A 21,585-nucleotide genomic window follows, 5' to 3' on the forward strand; every position below is an offset into this window, starting at 1 on the left:
TACTCGTCGTCATAATTAAAATATATTATCTAGGTATTATTCAGATAATAATAATACGGCGCGGTATCTCCATTATCGACATACGTTAATCAATTTTTCCTGTATTTTATATTGCATGGTACATAAGCATATGATAAAGAAGTTTATTTTTTGGTAGTGTTTCTATGCGGTAGTGTTTTTATTGGGTAGGCTTAAAAAATGGTAAAGACGTTTTTAGTAGTATATTTTATTGGTAGTAATTTATTATGGTATATGTGTAATATGATTGAGTTATTTATGGTAGTCATATAAATGGTAGAGATGCTAATGGTAGGCATTTTTATGGGTGACCTGTATTGTGGTAGAGATGCTTATGGTAGAGATTGTTATGGTCGAGTTCGTTTCTGGGAGGGTTGTAATCTGGTAGAGTTGTAATGTGAGAGAGTTCTTCAGTGGTAGAATTGTTGATTGGTTGAGATTTTTGCGGGTAATGTTCAAAACTGGTTTAGTTCGTGTGTGGCGCAGTTACTTGTGGTAGGCCTGGTCATGGTTCAGTTGTCGTAAGGTAGAGATTTTTCTGGTACACCTATTAATGTGCCTCCATAACAAGTCTCAGTACCAGCAACTTGCATCAGATATACTTATATTGACATATAATCGCCCATCGCGTGAATATACAGAACTTACATTCCCGCTGCGGGAATGCAGATCTTAAATTCACGCGGCGTGAATTTCTTGAACGTATATCCACGCGGCATACTCATATAACAACATGAAGAAATCAGTTATGACTAATAATTGATTACCTATGTTAACTTTTTTTTTATTTATAACAACTAGCGTAGGACTACCATACTATGATCATTATTTAAAAATTATATTAATATCAAATGTAATAATCTAAAAATGTAATTAATTGTAAGTTATTGCAGATAATAGTTTTACTAAATATTCTTAATCGTCTTTTAACTCTGGAAGACTCAATATTTAAGTCATAAAATATTTTGAGATATTGATAACGCAGCTTTTGACCGACCGATCATACGAAACGGTGTTGGTAACTTAACATTGTCAATTGTTAAATCATTTAGTGACAACGTCTCGATTTCATTGCTGTTGTTATTGTTAATTTCTTTGGTTGACTTCTCTTCTAATGAAAGATCGCTGACGCCATTATATAAATCGCTTTGAATTTTTTTTAGTTTTTTTATCGTCGTCTCAAAAATTTTTTGGGATGATTTAGAGCCAGTAAAAATTATATCTTTACAGACGTGAGAAAGTATATTTTTTTTCTGACTTTCTGACAATTTTTTTGGACTCGCGATCTCGCTAATCTTCACACGCCTCATTTTTGGAGTGGAATTAGTCTCTTGATCCGTCGGTTTTAAGATATCATCATTTTGTTTCCATCGATCAGGACATAATTCTTTTTCAAATAATGATAGATTGAAACATGTACGCGCTGCAAAAATGTGGACACATGGAAGAAGCCACGATTTATTAATTTTACAGCTGCATTGATTTGGCGTTGTATAAATTCTTTCATCATAAAATTCAATAGAAATTTTAATTTCCTGCGCATCTTCAATTTTGTATTGAATTCGCTTACTTAATGTAATTTGTTTCATAACATGGTTAAAGGCTGGTTCAATGAGGTACATTTTGTACAGTTTTTCATCTGAAGTTAAATTGGAGTCGGTTACTTTTTGTCTCAAAATCGTTTGGTTTTTTTATGCAGTGCTTCATAAGCTCGGCATTGCTCAAATTCAAATAGAGCATCAATAAATTGAACAAGAGTGTTGTAACGTTGAATAGCAGTTTTTATCTTTCCATTTAGTGACTCCAATCGATTATTTGTATCGTTTCCTAATGTACCGTTAACCATATTATGGACTGTCCATTCTTCTTTAAGACTGAAGCTGGAACTGTTGTGGAAAATTCTTGATAGACTCGGTTGTATATTTCTGCTGTTTTGCTTTTAGCAAGCTTGTTCAACAATTGAATAGCTACGTTTTTTTCTTCTTTGCTAATACCCATATGCGAAACTGAAACTTCACGTTCGAAAGTCCTTAATGTATGAAAAAGACATATAGAAGTCGGTAGTAACGGAAATAGTTCATGGAGGACATATCGTTCTACAAAGTCTTTGTCAGTCATAAAACTTTTTATTCTAGAACATGCTTCGATGTTATAGTTTTTAGAACAAGTCAAGAACCATTTCATTGTGTCTCGTTGTTCATTTGCTAATATTCCGACAGAAGCAATATTAGTTTATGCATTACAATATTCCACAACAATCAGTAGCAATGCAAAATTTCTTTTAAATAATTTGTACGTTCCGTCGATAAAAACGATGTCGGGATACAATTTAATAGCATTTTTCATATTTTCAGTGATGAAAAATAATCCAACGAACTCATTTTTATCATTTTGTAAGATTTCTACATCTGCTCCTGGAAAAATAAAAATTTAGTCAACAGAATCACAAGTAACTGAATTTTTTTTTGGCTGTTTAATTTTCTTTCAACAATTTGATATTTATAAATTATTCTCAATTTAATGATTACATAAATGATTTCAATATTCATTAATAATATAACAAAAACAAGTATTTCAATGATTAAATAAAAAAAAAAAATATGCAACTTGTTCATTCATGTGGCCTTAAAAAATGAAGAATTTTTAGTAGTTGTTGACTTTAAAATAGATTTGATTTCTCATACATTATATATTCATTTCAATTTAATATAATTAGATGTATCGTTATATTTATTTTGTTTTTTAATTCAACTCATCAATTTCAATTGATTTAATTTAAAAATAAAAATCATCACAATACAAAATTTCAAAAATCATAAATTTTGTTTACTTGAAATTGAGAAGTTAATTTTCTGAATCAGTTTTAAAGAATTAAATTGAAGAAACTAGGAATCAAAAATGAAAATTGGTTTTTTGACAGATCTTTCCATACCTAAAGAGCCAATAGGACTACTCTGTTTAGAGAATCTTATAGAATCCAATAGATTTTCATAAATTCTTATAGGGATTTTATGAGTATGAATGAGTTTTTTGAGAAGTGTTATAATGAAGTATAGAGTCTTATACATACAGCTATAAGAATCTATCAGATTTTTAAGCAGGGCATTGAAAATATATATGTAAACAAATGAAAAAAGATTAGAATAAAGCTAATATAGAAAAATTATATATCTATATCTTTCTTATTGTTTTTATACTTAAAAATTTTAAATAAAATCCGAAGATTTGTATTTTATTCGGTGGGTACAGTTTATTTTATTTTAATAATACGAGCAATCGAGGTAAGTACTATTAATAGACTTAACGAAACACTGAACAAGCTAGTAGAGTAGCATTGAATGATAAAATTTTGAGCTTGTAATGTACAGAAACGTTGACGTGAAGAATATTTGAATCCGACCAATGACATTGTATATGTACACTGATAAAAAAGTTGACTTGATTCAAGAGCGAAAATTTTGAACCAAGAATTATATTTTGAAGAAAATGATTTTCTTGAGTGAAGAGAAAAAATTCTTGAACCAAGAGAAATTCACTTGACCCAAGAATAATTTTTGGCTCAAGAATTTTTTCTCTTGACTCAAGAAATTCATTTTCTTCAAAATGAAATTCTTTGTTCATGATTTTTTCTCTCGAATCAACTCAACTTTTTTATCAGTGTATGCTACAAGGCGCAATAAAAATTGTTTTTAATGCGTTTTTTTATCTTTTTTTAATTACTCAATAGTAAATATGATCATGAATAATATAGAATCTAAATAATTTATTTTGCTTTGTATGTAGATTTAATGTTACCGTATTTTTCCCGTAATAATGATTCTGCCGCTGGTAAAGAATCATCATCAGCCGTTGTTGAGGCTTGGGCAATATTGTGGAGATCCTTTCGCGGTATTTTTTTTTGAAATTCCACTTCGATCTTCTTTTGAATCAGAGATTTGGGACATTTCATTTTTATTAAATCCTCAACAATTATTTTTTCCTCAGGATTTAAATTTCTAATTTTGGGATAATACTCGAAATATTCCTCAAAAGTAGAGTAATTTAGTTAGTAAAGAATATCTATCACTATTAAATGAATGCTTTTATTTTTTTAATTATTTATACAGTATAATAAGTATGATCTTGACGTGAAATTTTTGTTAGTCAAATAGCTGTTTGTCAGTTCAATCGTAATTATGACTTTTGTGATGTTTCAAAGAATGCCTATTCAAAGTTGAAATACACACAAATAGTTGTTCGAAATATGCAAAAGCTATTTAACAAATAAAAATTTGGATGCTAACAGTATAATTAAAATGTAACAAATATAAAAAAACAAAAATAAAAATTTAAATTTGAACAATTGCTAAGCAAATAGTAGATGAGTATATTTTTCACGCAAATACAACAAAAATCGAAATTATATTGTAGTAATATTAAGGTAATATTTACATCCAGAGTTTTTTTTATCGTACCTGTATTTTCGAGTACCAGTTCAAACAATATAAAAATGATACTTAACGTTTCTTCATTAATATATTTCAGTAGAATGGTACGGATTACAAACCTGTGTCCCTTCATGATTGTGATTCTCGTTGAATTCTTTGACGGCTAACTTTTTTCTGTCTTTTGTGACGGTGATCCGAATAAAAGCAGGACAATTTTTCTTATGAGTGCTATAATAATAAATAAGTATACAAATTAAATTCAAGCTTCTTATAAAATTCTAATGTATCGCAAATAAAAATATCTGAAATTTTTGTAGAAAGTTTTTAACTTGTAAAATTTTTTTAATTTCATGAAAATCTGAATTTATATATATACATTAGGGTGTGTCATATCATTTCGGAGCAACATTTTGTTTTTTAAGTTCATGTGAAAAAAATCATAGTTAAATAAAAAACAAATTTCGCGCAATAAAAAAATTCTAAGTCGATTACAGACGTAGCTCATTGAAAAATTCGATTTTCCCATTTAAATAACACGGGAAAAATTTTTTTTTAGCTTTAAATACTTTTAAATCCTTAACAAATCAATGAATTGAATAGACTAATACATGATTCTGGAGGAATTTGAACGCTCTACAAAAAAGGTCTCATCATTTTTTGATAAATCCATCTGTTCAATAGTTATTAGAGCTCGAAGTAAAATTAGAGATTTTTTTACTTTTCCGGTGAAACTATCCAACATCACAAAATGTTATAAGATCTTTTTTTTTTGACAATTTTATTCTCTACAAATTAGTATCAGTAAAGTTTTTTAAAATTCCACATTGTTTTCTAGTTATTCCCATTTTAATGTCGAGCTCTAATAACTATTGAACACATCGATTTATCAAAATATGATACGAAACCTTATTTGTAGAACGATCAATTTCCTACAAAATCATGCATTAGTCTATTCGATCCATTGATTTGTTAAAGATTTAAAGATACTTCAAGATTAAAAAAAATTTTTTCCCGTGTTATTTAAATGGGAAAATCGAATTTTTCAATGAGCTACTTCTGTAATCGACATAGAATTTTTTTTCTTGCGCGAAATTTTTTTTTTTTTGTGTTGAACTATGATTTTTTCCACATGCACTAAAAAAAAAAAATGTTGCTTCGAAATGACGCACCCTAATATACATATATAGATTATCGAAGCTATTATCTTACAAAATTATTAGAGTGTTATTAATCAAGCAAATACTTTAATAATACCTAGAACTTCTTTGTCCAGTAGATGTAGTTTTGCATTCACTGCTCATTTTACATACATATGTTAGATTGTAATATACAAGTCTTTCCATATCATTGTCATTTATTACTTGCATTGGTTGTTTGGAGCCACTTTTTTTTTGATGCTAGCACCGTTTGTCGACTTTGTTCATAAGTTTTTAATAGCTTACTTCGAGCAATTAAAAAACAATGTTTCACATGACGTTCATATTGCTCTATAAAAGATTTTAAGTCATTATAACTGTCAAATACCCTGTTATCTAAATTAAAATCCATTCTGAAAAGTTTAGTGGATGACTTTTTATATACAATTGATCAAAAAACAACGCAGTAAATATCCAAACTTATGATTAGTAAACGTTAGTTAGTTAAATCTTCAATAAAGCATTGGGATAATCCATCCAGTCGTTACTCCTATCAGTAAACATAATAGATCGAAAACTGAGCTGTGATAATTTTTCAAAACACCCAAAGAGTTATATGAAAGTTCACCAGATGGAACTGAACACATATTCCCTTGTTTTATGCCATAAAACAAACTGTATTTGATTAGTTTTTGCTATAATAAAGGAATTTCTTAACTCAAAATTATTCTACAAGTTGGTAGAATTCATTACTACTTTTCCCGCCCTCATGACGACAGAATTAAAAAACATCGACGCATCGAATGTATCCATGTCTTAACGAACAAAAGAATTCTTCATATAACCGTGATCGAGCAAGTACGAACAAGTTCCGAAAGCTACTCTCGTCATTAATTATTTATTCGCGTTTTTTATAAAAAAAAAAAAATACCAAATTTGGTTTAAATAAAACTGCTAATCAACTTTATTAATAAAAAATAAAAAAAAAAAAATAAAACCATTAAATTTAATTAGTAAATTAATAAAAATTATAATATAATATAATATGGATCGAACATTTCGCGTGGGGGAAACTTTTTCGACCTATGAAGACAACTATGATGACGGAGAGGCTAAATAACTGGATAGATAAAGAGAAAATTTTAAGAGAAAGTCAGGCGGGGTTCAGGAAAAAAAGAGGGACAAGGGACCACATATTTGTATTGAATAGTCTAATAAACAACAAAATGAAGAGGAAGGGAGGAAAATTATGCATCGGGTTCATAGACTTTAGAGCGGCGTTCGACACAGTCAGGAGACCAAAAATGAAGAGAAAGGTATGGAGGAAGGGGGCCAGAGGGAGAATGCACAGAATAATAAGAGAAATATATAAAAGAACATATTGTAAGGTGAAAGTAGGAAAAAGAAGACAGACAAAAGAATTTATAACAAGAAAAGGGGTAAGACAAGGGTGTGCGATGAGCGGAGCGTTATATGGCATAGATGTCGACGACCTAGAAAAGACGATGGAAAAGAAGAAGAGAGGAGGGACAATAATTGGGAACCAACGAATACATGTCATGAAATATGCGGATGATGTGGCGCTAGTTGCGGACACAGAAGAGGAGCTAAGAGGGATGCTGAAAGAGCTGGAAAGATACACAGAAGAGAATAAGATGGAGGTGAACGTGAAAAAAATAAAAATTCTAATATGCAGAAATGGAGGTAGAAAAAAGAAGGGAAAAAAATGGATGTATAAAGGAAGTGAGGTCGATGAAGTCAAAGAATTTAAATATCTTGGGTACCATTTCACCACAAGGAATAGCGCAGGGAAACAAAAAAAGGAACTAGCACAAAAAGCACAAAAGGCCACAAATGCAGTATGGGGAGTGATAAAAAGGAGCAAAAAAAACAGCATGAGGGACAGGATGTATCTGATGAACACTGTGGCAAGAACAGTAGCTTCGTACGGAGTGGAGGTCTGGGGGTGGGAAAAGTCGGAAGAAATAGAGAGGGTGCATAGGAGGCTCTGCAAGATGGCATTAGGAGTAAGAAGGGATACACCAGAATATATTTGGAGGGACGAGATGGGAGTAGAAAAGATGGAAGTAATATTAAAAGAAAGAGCAGTAAGATATATGAAGGATTGTATGATGATGGAAAAAGAGAGATGGCCAAGGATAGCACTGAAAGAAGAAATGAGAGGGATTATGAACAGGTGCCCGACGAAATGGGGGAAATGGTGAAGGTTGCACTAAAAAAAATGGAATGCGAGGAGGTGATCGAGATGATCTACAGGGATGCGGGAGTAGAGGAAATAGAGGAAAAGCTGAATGAGGGCATTAAGAAAATGAGAGAGAACGTGAAAAAGGAGGCTGAAGACGCAATAAACAAATCAACGTATAATACATTGTACAAAAAAATAAGATTAGAGAAAGAAGAAGATAACTACTGGAAAAAAGATAATGTAAGAGGGGAGGACAAGAAGATGTGGGCGAGGATAAGGTGTGGAAATTTGGGAAGAGCGGGCAAAAAAGGGTACAGGGACTGGAGCTGTAGAGGGTGTGGGAAAGAGGAGGAAACGTTGATACACCTACTAAAATGTGAAGGAATATATAAAGGGGTGGAGAAGGAAAAAGAGCTGCTAGAAGAGTGGAGAGGGTTAGAGGATAAAAAAGTAGAAGAAAAAATGATAGCAAAATTAAAAGGAGAGGTTGATATAAAACTATGTACGGTCTTCAAGAGAATTGAAGAAATTTTGAGAGTCAACTCAGGGTTACGGTGCGTGGTGCAAGCGGGATACCAAGACTGTGACGTGCTAAAAATATAAGAAGCCAAAAACAAATAAATTATAGAAGTTAAAAAGTAAGAAAGAAATAATATATATAACGAAGTGAATATTTTACCAAATGAAAATATGATTTATGTAAAAATTTGTATAAGACCAATAAGTTGAGCAAATAAAACTATTTTATATATAGTTGGCCCTGAAATAAAAATATTTAAATAAGTTTTTATCGTTACGATTATACATTTTAAGTAAATTTGATAAGAAATAATATTTGATATACAATTTAGCTGGAAGAATTGAAAAATAAATAAAGAAAATTTATATTAGTTAGCCTTGAAATAAAAATTTACTTACAAACATTTTCATAAAATTTCAAAAAAAAATTGTATAAAAAAATTTCAATGTACTTGGTGTGCTCACAAAAGAGTAAAAAAAAGCATGGTTGATTTTATAAGAAATTAATTTTGCTTGAGTACATGTAGTAACGCACACCAAGTACATTGAAATTTTGTAATACAATTTTTTTTTGAAATTTCATGAAAATGTTTGTTATGATTTTGCATTATACTAGGTACTTAGTATTTTTTCGATTTGACTTTTTTTTTGTAAAAAATAATTTTTTTTTTTACTTTTAATAAATTTTAAACGTGTACTTGGCGCGATGTTCTACAGAGAATCTGCTTTTGGTAGGATACAATTTAGCTGACAGAATTGAAAAATAAATAAAAAAAATTTATATTAGTTAGCCTTGAAATGAAAATTTACTTATCGTAGTCGATGAACAAAACAAGCTAAAAGAATTAACGAAAAAAAAAAGTTTACATTAGTTAGAACCAAAAAAAGTTATTAGGTTGATCAGAAGTAATAACTTTTTTTTTTCTTTAAAAATCATAAATTTTTTATCAACCATAAAAGATACATGATAAAATTTTTATGGCATAAAAACCCATTTCGCAAGAGTTCGGTGAACGAACTAATATTTTTAGATTATAAAAAATTTGTCGCAGGATCGAAAGCGAATTCGCAATGTGTAACTTATAAGTATTGACGATAAAAAGATTTGGTGATGGGGGAGAAATGGCGAAACTTCAAAGCAATTTAGAATTTGGGAAGATTTGGGTCTCGAAAATTAACGGGGGTCTGTACAGAAACGCAAGTTGCTTACAAGTTTTTTTTGGTAAAATTTTGTCACATTTTTAACCTGTGGCTTAAATTCTAAGATAAAATTTGCAATTATAAAAAGTAAAAAAAAAATTTTTCGTAAGGAATAGCGACTCATCGAAACCATTCCCTTGACTATAATATAAAATTTGAAAGATTAAAAATCAAAGAATTTTTTATAAAGAAACAAATTTGAAGAAGCGAATGATGAATCTTCAAAATCATTCTCCAATTACAAATATTCAATTTATAAGCAACAAGATATAGATTTTTTTTAAAACTATTAGGAATAAAAAAAATAATTACCAAGTTTATGATATTTACCAACCAAAATTTATAAACAGTCCATTCAAAAAATCATATATTTCTTGTCATTAAAATTTGTATTAAAAAATTATTTTTTTGGCAATACATCAGTCACATTAAATTTATATCATTTGCCTTTATTTATTTCTTATAACTTTTTTAATGCAACCTAAATAATAAAATATCAAAGCCCCTGGAAAAATATTAACATTCAAAATTTGAAGTTGGAATAAATATGTATTCGCTTAAGCGTAAGTAATTACTCACTTGAGATTTTTCTGGCTTAAGTGTCACAAGTTATCCTCAATTTTACTACCAGTTCAGAATAATTATCCAGTTGAAATTTATTTTCTCTTATAGTTTAAATTACAATTAAGCTTTAATTCGAATTCATAAGTTTCCTACTGTTAATTCAAAAGCTTGACGGAAAAATAAATAAATTATTTCAGTAGATTAATTTCGAATGAGATGAAAACATAGAGACTCTTTACTTGAAGTCAAACTGATTATTATGTAAAATAAATTTTATTGCAATAAAAAATATTTGTAGTTTGAAAACCCGGTACGCGCCGTATAACAATTCGCCCTATATCGAACCACGGACCTAGCTATTTGTTAACGCGAACACTGGCTGTTTATTCAAAAAAAGAATTTACATTTAATAGAAAAGTGTATTAGTAGTTTTTTAAAATCGGCGCACAAAACCCTAAACTTGCTCACGGCAACCAAGCTACCGCTTGACCAACAACGATCAACGTAGCAGTCGACAGCAGGCTCGAATTGCCTACAGGAGCACACTTAGCCACTGTTTTCCTGTTTTAATAAAAGCTAAATGGGAAAAAAATTAATTGAAAAATAAAAAATGACTATCGCGACCGGAGCCTTCGGTGGCTCTAATAATAGCAGTAAATAAAATTACAAAGATGGTAGAGACCCGAGACGCTGCCAACAACAGCCAGTTGATCTCAATTAATAAGTTTAAAACAATTAGAAATTAAGGATTTATGTTATTTAGTTTATTTATTCCTATTATGTATGACATGGTAAATTTAAATAAAGAAACTTTAAACAAAAAAAAAAAAGGTTCGATTCCCGGTACCGGAATATTATTTTTTTTTTTTGTGACAAATTACGAAAAAGCTATTAATAGAAAGGCTATTATTAATTTTTGATTTTTTCAAACAATTATTTTGTGTACTTGTCATAAGGAAAGTTGAGTCTCTCTAACAGACGAAAGTCTCCTGAAATTTCACAAATATATCAATAAAATTATTCATATCATTCACAGTGTGGTAAAATTGTTGAAGTAGCCAATAGCCAGCTACTATTAAAAAATCAACTAAATGCGAACGGAATATTTTAATATTGTTAAGTTTTGATATTCCATCGTTGGCAATGCCGAATATTTTGTCTGATGCAAATATTTCAGGGATCGATGATTCGGTAATTCTATTGGATCGCACGTACCGACGAAAAATAACAACAATACTCACTGTGTCGGTACCTGCGAGCCAATAAGAAAGCTAGAAGTAGTAGAGGGGATATTTCCTTTGCTGTGATTGGTGCGCGTGTACCGATAGAAAGTAATTACGAGAAAATCGTCACGTCGGTAACTGCGAGCCAATCAGAAAGCAGTACGTTGAAATTTAGTCGTGGAGGTGGTAAAGGTCAGAGGTTACTTAATGGTCATACAGTCATTGTAGGTCATTTCCAATCGACAACTTTCTTTGTACGTCACGCAAAATATTCAAGTTTTTAACTTCACACGTCAAGATGAAATTCATTAATTCAACTGGCCACACGTTTAAGCTGACTAAAATCAGCACGAAGCTATACACGACAGATTCAGGAGCTGTGGAGGTTGCAGAGTCATCCCTGTATCCGAGGACAGACATCCAGGAAACATGGAGTTTCCGTATGGAGCTAAGCCACGACCGGGAAGACAACTTTTGGCTTTCGTTGGGCATCCAACCGTCCAAGTCCAAGGACCTCAAGACGAGATACACCGCCCAGTGTTTCGCCCTTGACTTGCTCGGTAACCTGACGACCCTCACCGACCAGTCTGCTCCTTTCAAGGCCTACGATGACTACATACACTTGGGCAACTGCATCAGACGACGTGGCAGAGACGACTTCTGTGGCATATTACATGAAGCCAGCGATGAAGTATATATCATGGTACAGGTGAAGATACTTTCTAATTAGATACTTAAGTTCTGACTTAAGTTAAAAACGGCCCTCTTCAGGGCCACCAAATTTTTCATACGTAAAGAACAATTCAAGTTTACACCTAAGAATTCAATCCTTGCTTCCATACTCTTTCAATATTTATATCTATTTAGTAAGTGGCTAAACAACAAGTACAAATTTTAATATTTACTAAATTATGATTTTTTATACATTTCGAGTTGTGCATATATTTATTTTTGCCTCACCATTAGTCTCTTATTTTAACAAATAAAAGTATTCCAACTAAGTATTTTTATTGACTGTTTAATGTTTACAAGAGTGTAAGTTTTATAGTTTTACAGCTTTAAGTAATTATTTATAACGCAAAATAATAACAATATTGATTGAGTCGGTATCGGCTAACCAATAAGTAGTAGAAAAATATCCCGGGTTGTGAAAAAAAAGTTGTCATCACGACTTTATAATTTGGTTTTCATGTTATTTTGAGGAAATCTCAAACGAAATATGTCTTTCGTCAGGAATTCTTTTTATTTCTATGTACAGATTTTTTATAATTGGATACTGAAGTTTTACACTTTAAGTTGGAAATGGCTCTTTTTAGGGCCACTATAACTTACGTTCGTGGATAATAATTTAAGTTCTGTAACATTTAACTCACATCAATGCTCCGATATTTTTTCGCAGTAAATGTTTTATTGTTTAAAATGACTGAGAAAGAATTACAATTTTTTAACATTTGTTAAATTATAGTTTACACTTTAGTTTATAAATATATTTATCTTTAAGTACAGAGATGATAGATAAAAATTCTGCAGACTAGGTTAGAAAATTTTTTACTAATTGCCGTAAAATTCAACAAAAAAAAGTTTCATGAATTTGTTGAGTCCAATGGGAAAGGATAAAGTAAAAGATGGGTTTTATTGGTATTGGGAAATTTTATTTAAGGGAATTATACTCTGCAAGAAAAAAATTTTATGTTATTTGTACGGAAAAAAAATTTTGTATATCTTATGACTGCTTATTTAGTATAATTTGAAACTTGAAAAGAATAGACGTATAAAAAATTTGGGGGGGGGGGCCCTGCATGAACAGGACCCCAAAAGCTCAAGAACTTTCTCCATGTGGGCCAGGCGCTGAAAAGAGCAGTTTGGTTTTAATTTGGTATGGTTTTACGTATGGGTATGGTTGTTTTTTGTATAATTTACTTAAAATCAAAGTCAAAAAATAAAAATAAAAAAAATTATGACAGTTCACCTTGATATTGGATTGATTGAAAAACTCTTCGTCGTAATAATAAGGCGCTGAAGTCCCACTTGACGTCAATTATATTAAGAATAATTTATTTGATGTAAGACCTGACTGAAAAAATTAAAAAAAAAAAATAAAACAATTCATGTTAGTTGATTCCTGAAATGGAAATTTTTAAACAAGTTTTCAACTTTTTAACAAGGTGCTGAAAAGTGCCGTTTAATATAAATTTTATAAACAATAATTTATTTAGTTTAAAATTTGACTGAAAGAATTAAAAAAAAAAGAATAAAAAAATAAATATTAGTTGGCCCTGAAACAGAAATTATTGGGTAAGTTTTTATCATTACAATGGGGAGTTTAAATTTTTCATTTGATGTCAGTTTTATAAGTAACAATTTAATTAGTTAATGATCTAGCTGAAAAAATAAAAAAATTAAATATTAGTTTGCCCTGAAATGAAAACATTGAAATAAGTATTGTTTAATACAATGAAGCGCTGAAAAATGTAATTTTAAGTCAATTCTATAAACAATAATTCATTTAATATAAGATTTAACTGAAAGAATAAAAAAAAAAATAATAAATATTAGTTGGCCCTGAAAGGAGCGCTGTAAGCTGTGTAAGTGTACAGACGTGTAAAAGAGTAGCTAGTGCAAAAATAAATAAAATAGTGAAAAAAAAAAAGAAAAGGCAAGTAAGTTTAGAGTAAAAAAGGTGGGAGTGAAAAACGCAAAACAAGGTGAATAATAAAAAAAAGAAAAGCTGTGGCACGGGAAAAGCAAAAGACGCGGAAACCAAAAGGTAAAAGCAATCCGGGTTTTGGCGGACATAGAGGAATTGGCGGGAGACAAGACGAAGGAAAAAAGTGACGAGGAACGAGAGGGCAGCACATACAAAGAGATGACAAGTGACGAGGAAACACATGAGAGAGGTAAAGCGAATGGCGCAAGCGCCGGGATGACCAAGAGAAGGAGGGGAAGGCCGCGCAAATTCAAAAGTACAAATTCAGCGAGTAAAAGAGACTACGGTATGAAAAATGGAGCGTTAGAAAAATTTGTGTTTAGTCAGATGGATATAATAAAGGCAAAAGCAAAAAAGGTAGAAAACACAGACAATATAAATGAGGTAGGAACAGACTGGTGCAGAGCCGGATTTCAGCTAGCGAGAACACCGACAAGAAACAGTAGAGGAAGTCTGCAAGTTGAGAAGGACAGTAATGAAGAGGCGAAAGAGTTAGATATAATCGAGACAATCAATGATAGGAAAGACAAACAGAAAGATGAAGTGGGAAAAAAGACAAGAGAACAAGCAACGCAGACTGGAATGTCAAATTGGAGCCAAAAGCAGGAAATGAAGGATAGTGAAAAAAATTCAGAGGAAAAGATGTGGCAATTGATCGCAGAGATAGAAGACAGGGTAAAAACAAAAGTTGAAGAATTGATAATGAAATCAATGGAAGGAATAAAGGCATGTATAAGACAAGAATCCTCGAAGATAGGGGCCCAAATAATTAGGAGCAAATGTAAAGAAGACCAAGTGGAAAAGGAAAGAAGACACAGACAGGAAATAGAAAGATTAGAGAAGGAAATTGGTAAAAGAGAACAAAGCATAAAGGAAAAGGACAGAGTAATTAAAGAGCTAAGTGAAAAAATAAAAAAGGAGAAAGAAAGTAAGACGAACATACCAAATAAGACGAAAGCAACCGAGGAAAAAAAAAAGGAAAGCAACACGACAGTCAGAGTCACGACACAAAGAGACAAGGAAAGAGTAACAGTGGAGGAAGGCAGGAAAGAGGGCGATCAAGAGTGAAGGAAACAGAAAACGCGTGGGCGAATGAAAGGAATGTTCAAGAAATGAGGGAATGGAGCTTGGAAAATGAGGTGGAAAGATTCGTGAGCGAGGCGAGGAAAAGACAAGATAAGAAGGACAAAACAAATGAAGAATGGAGAAGACAAGAAAAAGAAAAGCTCATTGAAGAAAAGCCAAAAAAAATTAATGGAAATGAGCTGGAGGAAGAACTAAAAGAAAGGAAGCAAAAAAGGTTAAAAATTGGTGAGGTATGGTGGTGTTGGAATGAAAAAAAAGGAGAATCGGAATTATGAAAGTGGGCGAATGATGAGAAAAAGGAGTGGAGAGTGGGTACAGAAAGAGACACAGAGGCCAAGGAGAAAGAGGACCAAAATAAAGGAAGAGAGCAAGAAAATAGAAGGAAAATATAGTTTTGAAATGTTGCAGGTATGAATGAGGTAGAAAAAGCTGCCACAATGATGGAAGAAAACGAGATTGTTGTGCTAGTGGAGACATGGGTAATGGAAGATAAGGTGGAAATAACATGTGAGAGGCTGAGCAAAGAATTCAAATGGTGGGCGGAGCCTGTGACGAGAGAGAAACAGAGAGGAAGAGCAAAGGGAGGTCATATTATTGGGATAAAAAAAAATTGCAAATTAAAATGGGAAGTCAGGGAATGGAAATACGGAATGATGTTGGAAGAAAGTAAGGAAAGTGAAAGTATAATCACAGTGTATAACAATGTAGGAATGAGCAAATTAGAAACGGAGCTAAGAAGGCAGATAGAAGAATGTGCAAACAGGGACGAAAGTGTGATGATCATTGGGGACTTTAATGCGAGAATCGGAGAAGAAAACGTAACAGGAGAGGACGAAGGCAGAGTGAGGAAAAAAAGAAAATCGAGAGACAAGACAGTAAACAGCGAAGGAAAAAAATTACTAAAGATGTGTGATGAGTTAGGACTCTGCGTATAAAATGATAGAGCAAGAGGTGATGAAGGTGGGGAAATAACTTACGTCGGGGGAGACGAAGAGAGTTTAGGATCAGTAATTGACCTTATACTAACGCTGGACAGAGGCGATGAGCAAGAAATAGAGGTAAGAGTGGTGGAAAGTATAGAGTCAGATCATCTACCAGTGTTGGCAAGATATAAGGTAAAGAGAAATGAGGAAGAGAGTAAGGAAGGAAGCTGCATGTCAGAGGAGGAAGAGCAGGAAGAAATTGGAGCAAATAAGCTGATCTGGAAGAAAGAAAAAATACAGGAGTATGCAGAAGCAACGCAGGAAGCACTGACAGAAGCAGTAGAGGAAAAAAACGAGCTTAAGTGGGAGGATATAAAGGAAATAGTAAGAAAAGGGGCTGAAAAAACGAGGATGGTGATGAAAGGAAAGAAGGACAAAGATACAAAGGAGAAAAAAAAGTGGTACAATATAGAGGGTAAAAAAAAAGAAAAGAAGTATGGAAGAAGCTCAAAGAATTCTTCAAGGATAATAACAAAGAAAAAAAAAAGAAATCTGAAGGAAAGCAGAAAGAAATATAGGGAAACAATCAAAGAGAGCAAGGAAAGGTGGATGATGGAAAGGTGTGAGGAGATAAATAACGCCAAAGACATGACAAAATGGTGGGAAGCCATAAATAGGTTCAGAGGAAGAAAGAAAAGAGCTGCAAGCAACAGCATAAAAGCAAAACAATGGGAAAAGCACTTTAGTGATCTGCTGAATGGGGAAGGCAATGAAGAATCGGAAGAAGAAGAAAATGAGCCGTGGAAAGGAGAAGGTAGTAATGAAGGATCAGAGGAGCCGAAGCTCGATAAAAACTTCAGCAGGAGAGAAGTGAAAGCCGCAATAAGAAAGCTCGGGAATCACAAAGCTCCAGGGGAAGACGGGATAACAGCAGAATTTATAAAGAACAGTGCACCAGATGTCATTGAATGGATAGGCGAAATTATAAATAGAATATGGGACGAAGGAAGTATGCCAGAATGATGGGACACAGCAGTGATAATTCCGATTTACAAAGCAGGAGACGGAGAAAGAACAGAAAATTACAAGAGAATTTCGGTTCTAAATAAAGGGTACAAGTTATTGACAACTATGATGACGGAGAGGCTAAATAACTGGATAGATAAAGAAAAAATTTTAAGGGAAAGTCAGGCGGGGTTCAGGAAAAAAAGAGGGACAAGGGACCACATATTTGTATTGAATAGTCTAATAAACAACAAAATGAAGAGGAAGGGAGGAAAATTATGCATCGGGTTCATAGACTTTAGAGCGGCGTTCGACACAGTCAGGAGACCAAAAATGAAGAGAAAGGTATGGAGGAAGGGGGCCAGAGGGAGAATGCACAGAATAATAAGAGAAATATATAAAAGAACATATTGTAAGGTGAAAGTAGGAAAAAGAAGACAGACAAAAGAATTTATAACAAGAAAAGGGGAAAGACAAGGGTGTGCGATGAGCGGAGCGTTATATGGCATAGATATCGACGACCTAGAAAAGACGATGGAATAGAAGAAGAGAGGAGGGACAATGATTGGGAACCAACGAATACATGTCATGAAATATGCGGATGATGTGGCGCTAGTTGCGGACACAGAAGAGGAGCTAAGAGGGATGCTGAAAGAGCTGGAAAGATACACAGAAGAGAATAAGATGGAGGTGAACGTGGAAAAAACAAAAATTCTAATATGCAGAAATGGAGGTAGAAAAAAGAAGGGAAAAAAATGGATGTATAAAGGAAGTGAGGTCGAAGAAGTCAAAGAATTTAAATATCTTGGGTACCATTTCACCACAAGGAATAGCGCAGGGAAACAAAAAAAGGAACTAGCACAAAAAGCACAAAAGGCCACAAATGCAGTATGGGGAGTGATAAAAAGGAGCAAAAGGAACAGCATGAGGGACAGGATGTATCTGATGAACACTGTGGCAAGAACAGTAGCTTTGTACGGAGTGGAGGTCTGGGGGTGGGAAAAGTCGGAAGAAATAGAGAGGGTGCATAGGAGGCTCTGCAAGATGGCATTAGGAGTAAGAAGGGATACACCAGAATATATTTGGAGGGACGAGATGGGAGTAGAAAAGATGGAAGTAATATTAAAAGGAAGAGCAGTAAGATATATGAAGGATTGTATGATGATGGAAAAAGAGAGATGGCCAAGGATAGCACTGAAAGAAGAAATGAGAGGGATTATGAACAGGTGCCCGACGAAATGGGGGAAAATGGTGAAGGTTGCGCTAAAAAAAATGTAATGCGAGGAGGTGATAGAGATGATCTACAGGGATGCGGGAGTACAGGAAATAGAGGAAAAGCTGAATGAGGGCATTAAGAAAATGAGAGAGAACGTGAAAAAGGAGGCTGAAGACGCAATAAACAAATCAACGTATAATACATTGTACAAAAAAATAAGATTAGAGAAAGAATAAGATAACTACTGGAAAAAAGATAATGTAAGAGGGGAGGACAAGGAGATGTGGGCGAGGATAAGGTGTGGAAATTTGGGAAGAGCGGGCAAAAAAGTGTACAGGGGCTGGAGCTGTAGAGGGTGTAGGAAAGAGGAGGAAACGTTGATACACCTACTAAAATGTGAAGGAATATATAAAGGGGTGGAGAAGGAAAAAGAGCTGCTAGAAGAGTGGAGAGGGTTAGAGGATAAAAAAGTAGAAGAAAAAATGATAGCGAAATTAAAAGGAGAGGTTGATATAAAACTATGTACGGTCTTCAAGAGAATTGAAGAAATTTTGAGAGTCAACTCAGGGTTACGGAGCGTGGTGCAAGCGGGATACCAAGACTGTGACGTGCAAAAAATATAAGAAGCCAAAAACAAATAAATTATAGAAGTTAAAAAGTAAGAAAGAAATAATATATATAACGAAGTGAATATTTTACCAAATGAAAATATGATTTATGTAAAAATTTGTATACGACCTATAAGTTGTGCAAATAAAACTATTTTATATATAGTTGGCCCTGAAATAAAAATATTTAAATAAGTTTTTATCGTTACGATTATACATTTCAAGTAAATTTTATAAGAAATAATATTAGATATACAATTCAGCTGAAAGAATTGAAAAATAAATAAAGAAAATTTATATTAGTTAGCCTTGAAATAAAAAATTACTTATCGTAGTCGATGAACAAAACAAGCTAAAAGAATTAACGAAAAAAAAAGTTTACATTAGTGAGAACCAAAAAAAGTTATTAGGTTGATCAGAAGGAATAACTTTTTTTTTTCTTTAAAAATCATAAATTTTTTATCAACCATAAAAGATACATGTTAAAATTTTTATGGCATAAAAACCCATTTCGCAAGAGTTCGGTGAACGAACTAATATTTTTAGTTTATAAAAAATTTGTCGCAGGATTAAAAGCGAATTCGCAATGTGTAACTTATAAGTATTGACGATAAAAAGATTTGGTGATGGGGGAGAAATGGCGAAACTTCAAAGCCATTTAGAACTTGGGAAGATTTGGGTCTCGAAAATTAACGGGGGTCTGTACAGAAACGCAAGTTGCTTACAAGTTTTTTTTGGTAAAATTTTGTCACATTTTTAACCTGTGGCTTAAATTCTAAGATAAAATTTGCAATTATAAAAAGTAGATAAAAATTTTTCGTAAGGAATGGCGACTCATCAAAACCATCGCAGTGGCAATGTTAAAAAATTTCAGAGATTAGAAAAATCGAGGAATTTTTATAGAGAAAAAAATTTCCTCTCGTATGGTTCCTGTAAATTTTTTTTAAATATTTGAAAGTAGATTCGCAATTAACTAAAAATTATCGGTTATAAAATGTATCGATGAAGGAAAAATGGCGTAATTTCAAAACCATTTTAAATTTGGGAAAATTTGGATCAGTAAAAATAAGTAGGATTTTCTGTACAAAAGCGCAATATCCTTATAAGTTTTTGTTTAAATAAATTTTTGTAATATGTTTGATAGTTTGGTTTGAATTTCAATTTAAAATTCACAGTAATAAAGAGTAGAAAAAAAATTTTGTCCAAGAAATGGTGACTCATCAAAACCATTCCTCTGACTATAATATAAAATTTGAAAGATTAAAAATCGAAGAATTTTTCATAAAGAAACAAATTTGAAGAAGCGAATGATGAATCTTCAAAATCATTCTCCAATTATAAATATTCAATTTATAAGCAACAAGATATAGATTTTTTTTTAAAACTATAAGAAATAAAAAAAATAATTACCAAGTTTATGATATTTACCAACCAAAATTTATAAACAGTCCATTCAAAAAATCATATATTTCTTGTCATTAAAATTTTTATTAAAAAATTTTTTTTTTGGCAATACATCAGTCACATTAAATTTATTTTATTTGCCTTTATTTATTTCTTATAACTTTTTTAATGCAACCTAAATAATAAAATATCAAAGCCCCTGGAAAAATATTAACTTCCAAAATTTGAAGTTGGAATAAATATGTATTCGCTTAAGCGTAAGTAATTACTCACTTAAGATTTTTCTGGCTTAAGTGTCACAAGTTATCCTCAATTTTACTACCAGTTCAAAATAATTATCCAGTTGAAATTTATTTTCTCTTATAGTTTAAATTACAATTAAGCTTTAATTCGAATTCATAAGTTTCCTACTGTTAATTCAAAAGCTTGACGGAAAAATAAATAAATTATTTCAGTAGATTAATTTCGAATGAGATGAAAACATAGAGACTCTTTACTTGAAGTCAAACTGATTATTATGTAAAATAAATTTTATTGCAATAAAAAATATTTGTAGTTTGAAAACCCGGTACGCGCCGTATAACAATTCGCCCTATATCGAACCACGGACCTAGCTATTTGTTAACGCGAACAGTGGCTGTTTATTCAAAAAAAGAATTTACATTCAATAGAAAAGTGTATAAGTAGTTTTTTAAAATCGGCGCACAAAACCCTAAACTTGCTCACGGCAACCAAGCTACCGCTTGACCAACAACGATCAACGTAGCAGTCGACAGCAGGCTCGAATTGTCTACAGTAAATAATCATTTGTATTTAATACATAACATTTTATTTTAAATTTTCTGTCTAACAATAATGAAAATAACAATAGCAGATTTAGTATATTGTCGTTCTCTATTTCCAAATAATGACAAATTGGTGAAATTTCCCGTCATTATAGATCATAAAATTCTTAATAGTACTCATTAGTGAGATAATTTATCCTTCTAATCTCATACCTAGATAATTTACAAAAATGAGGGATTAAAGTGCGTAATTTTCAATCGCTACCTGAGATGAATTACGGGATAATGTCTTGAACATTAAGATCTTGAAATATGTCATCAGGCTGTTAATGAGTGGAGGGGAGTAATTAGTCTCGAGGTACGTCAGGTATAAAGGGCACAGAGTACTTCCAAATATTCATTTCAGTATTGAAAAACTTACGAGTCAGATCTAAGAAAAATAAACTTAGGAAAACGAGAAGCGTTATTCAATTAAAGAAAAAAATTCAGTTGTGTTTACTTGTAAAAAACAAAATATAGTGATTGTAAAGATGGCAAGAGTTACAGAATATTCAATTC

General features: G+C 32.1%; 1 protein-coding gene across 1 annotated transcript; it reads left to right on the top strand.

The window, feature by feature from the left end:
• The first annotated feature begins 15,112 nt into the window (after positions 1 to 15,112).
• LOC128668126 (golgin subfamily A member 6-like protein 22) lies at positions 15,113 to 17,032 on the top strand. The gene is made up of 3 exons (XM_053740295.1): positions 15,113 to 15,311; positions 15,495 to 15,780; positions 16,030 to 17,032. Exons 1-3 carry the CDS (start codon positions 15,113 to 15,115, stop codon positions 17,030 to 17,032), a joined length of 1,488 nt encoding a protein of 495 aa, XP_053596270.1.
• The last annotated feature ends 4,553 nt before the right edge of the window (positions 17,033 to 21,585 follow it).

The sequence above is a fragment of the Microplitis demolitor genome, chromosome 6 (genome assembly GCF_026212275.2).
Source record: "Microplitis demolitor isolate Queensland-Clemson2020A chromosome 6, iyMicDemo2.1a, whole genome shotgun sequence".
Lineage (NCBI taxonomy): Eukaryota > Metazoa > Arthropoda > Insecta > Hymenoptera > Braconidae > Microplitis > Microplitis demolitor.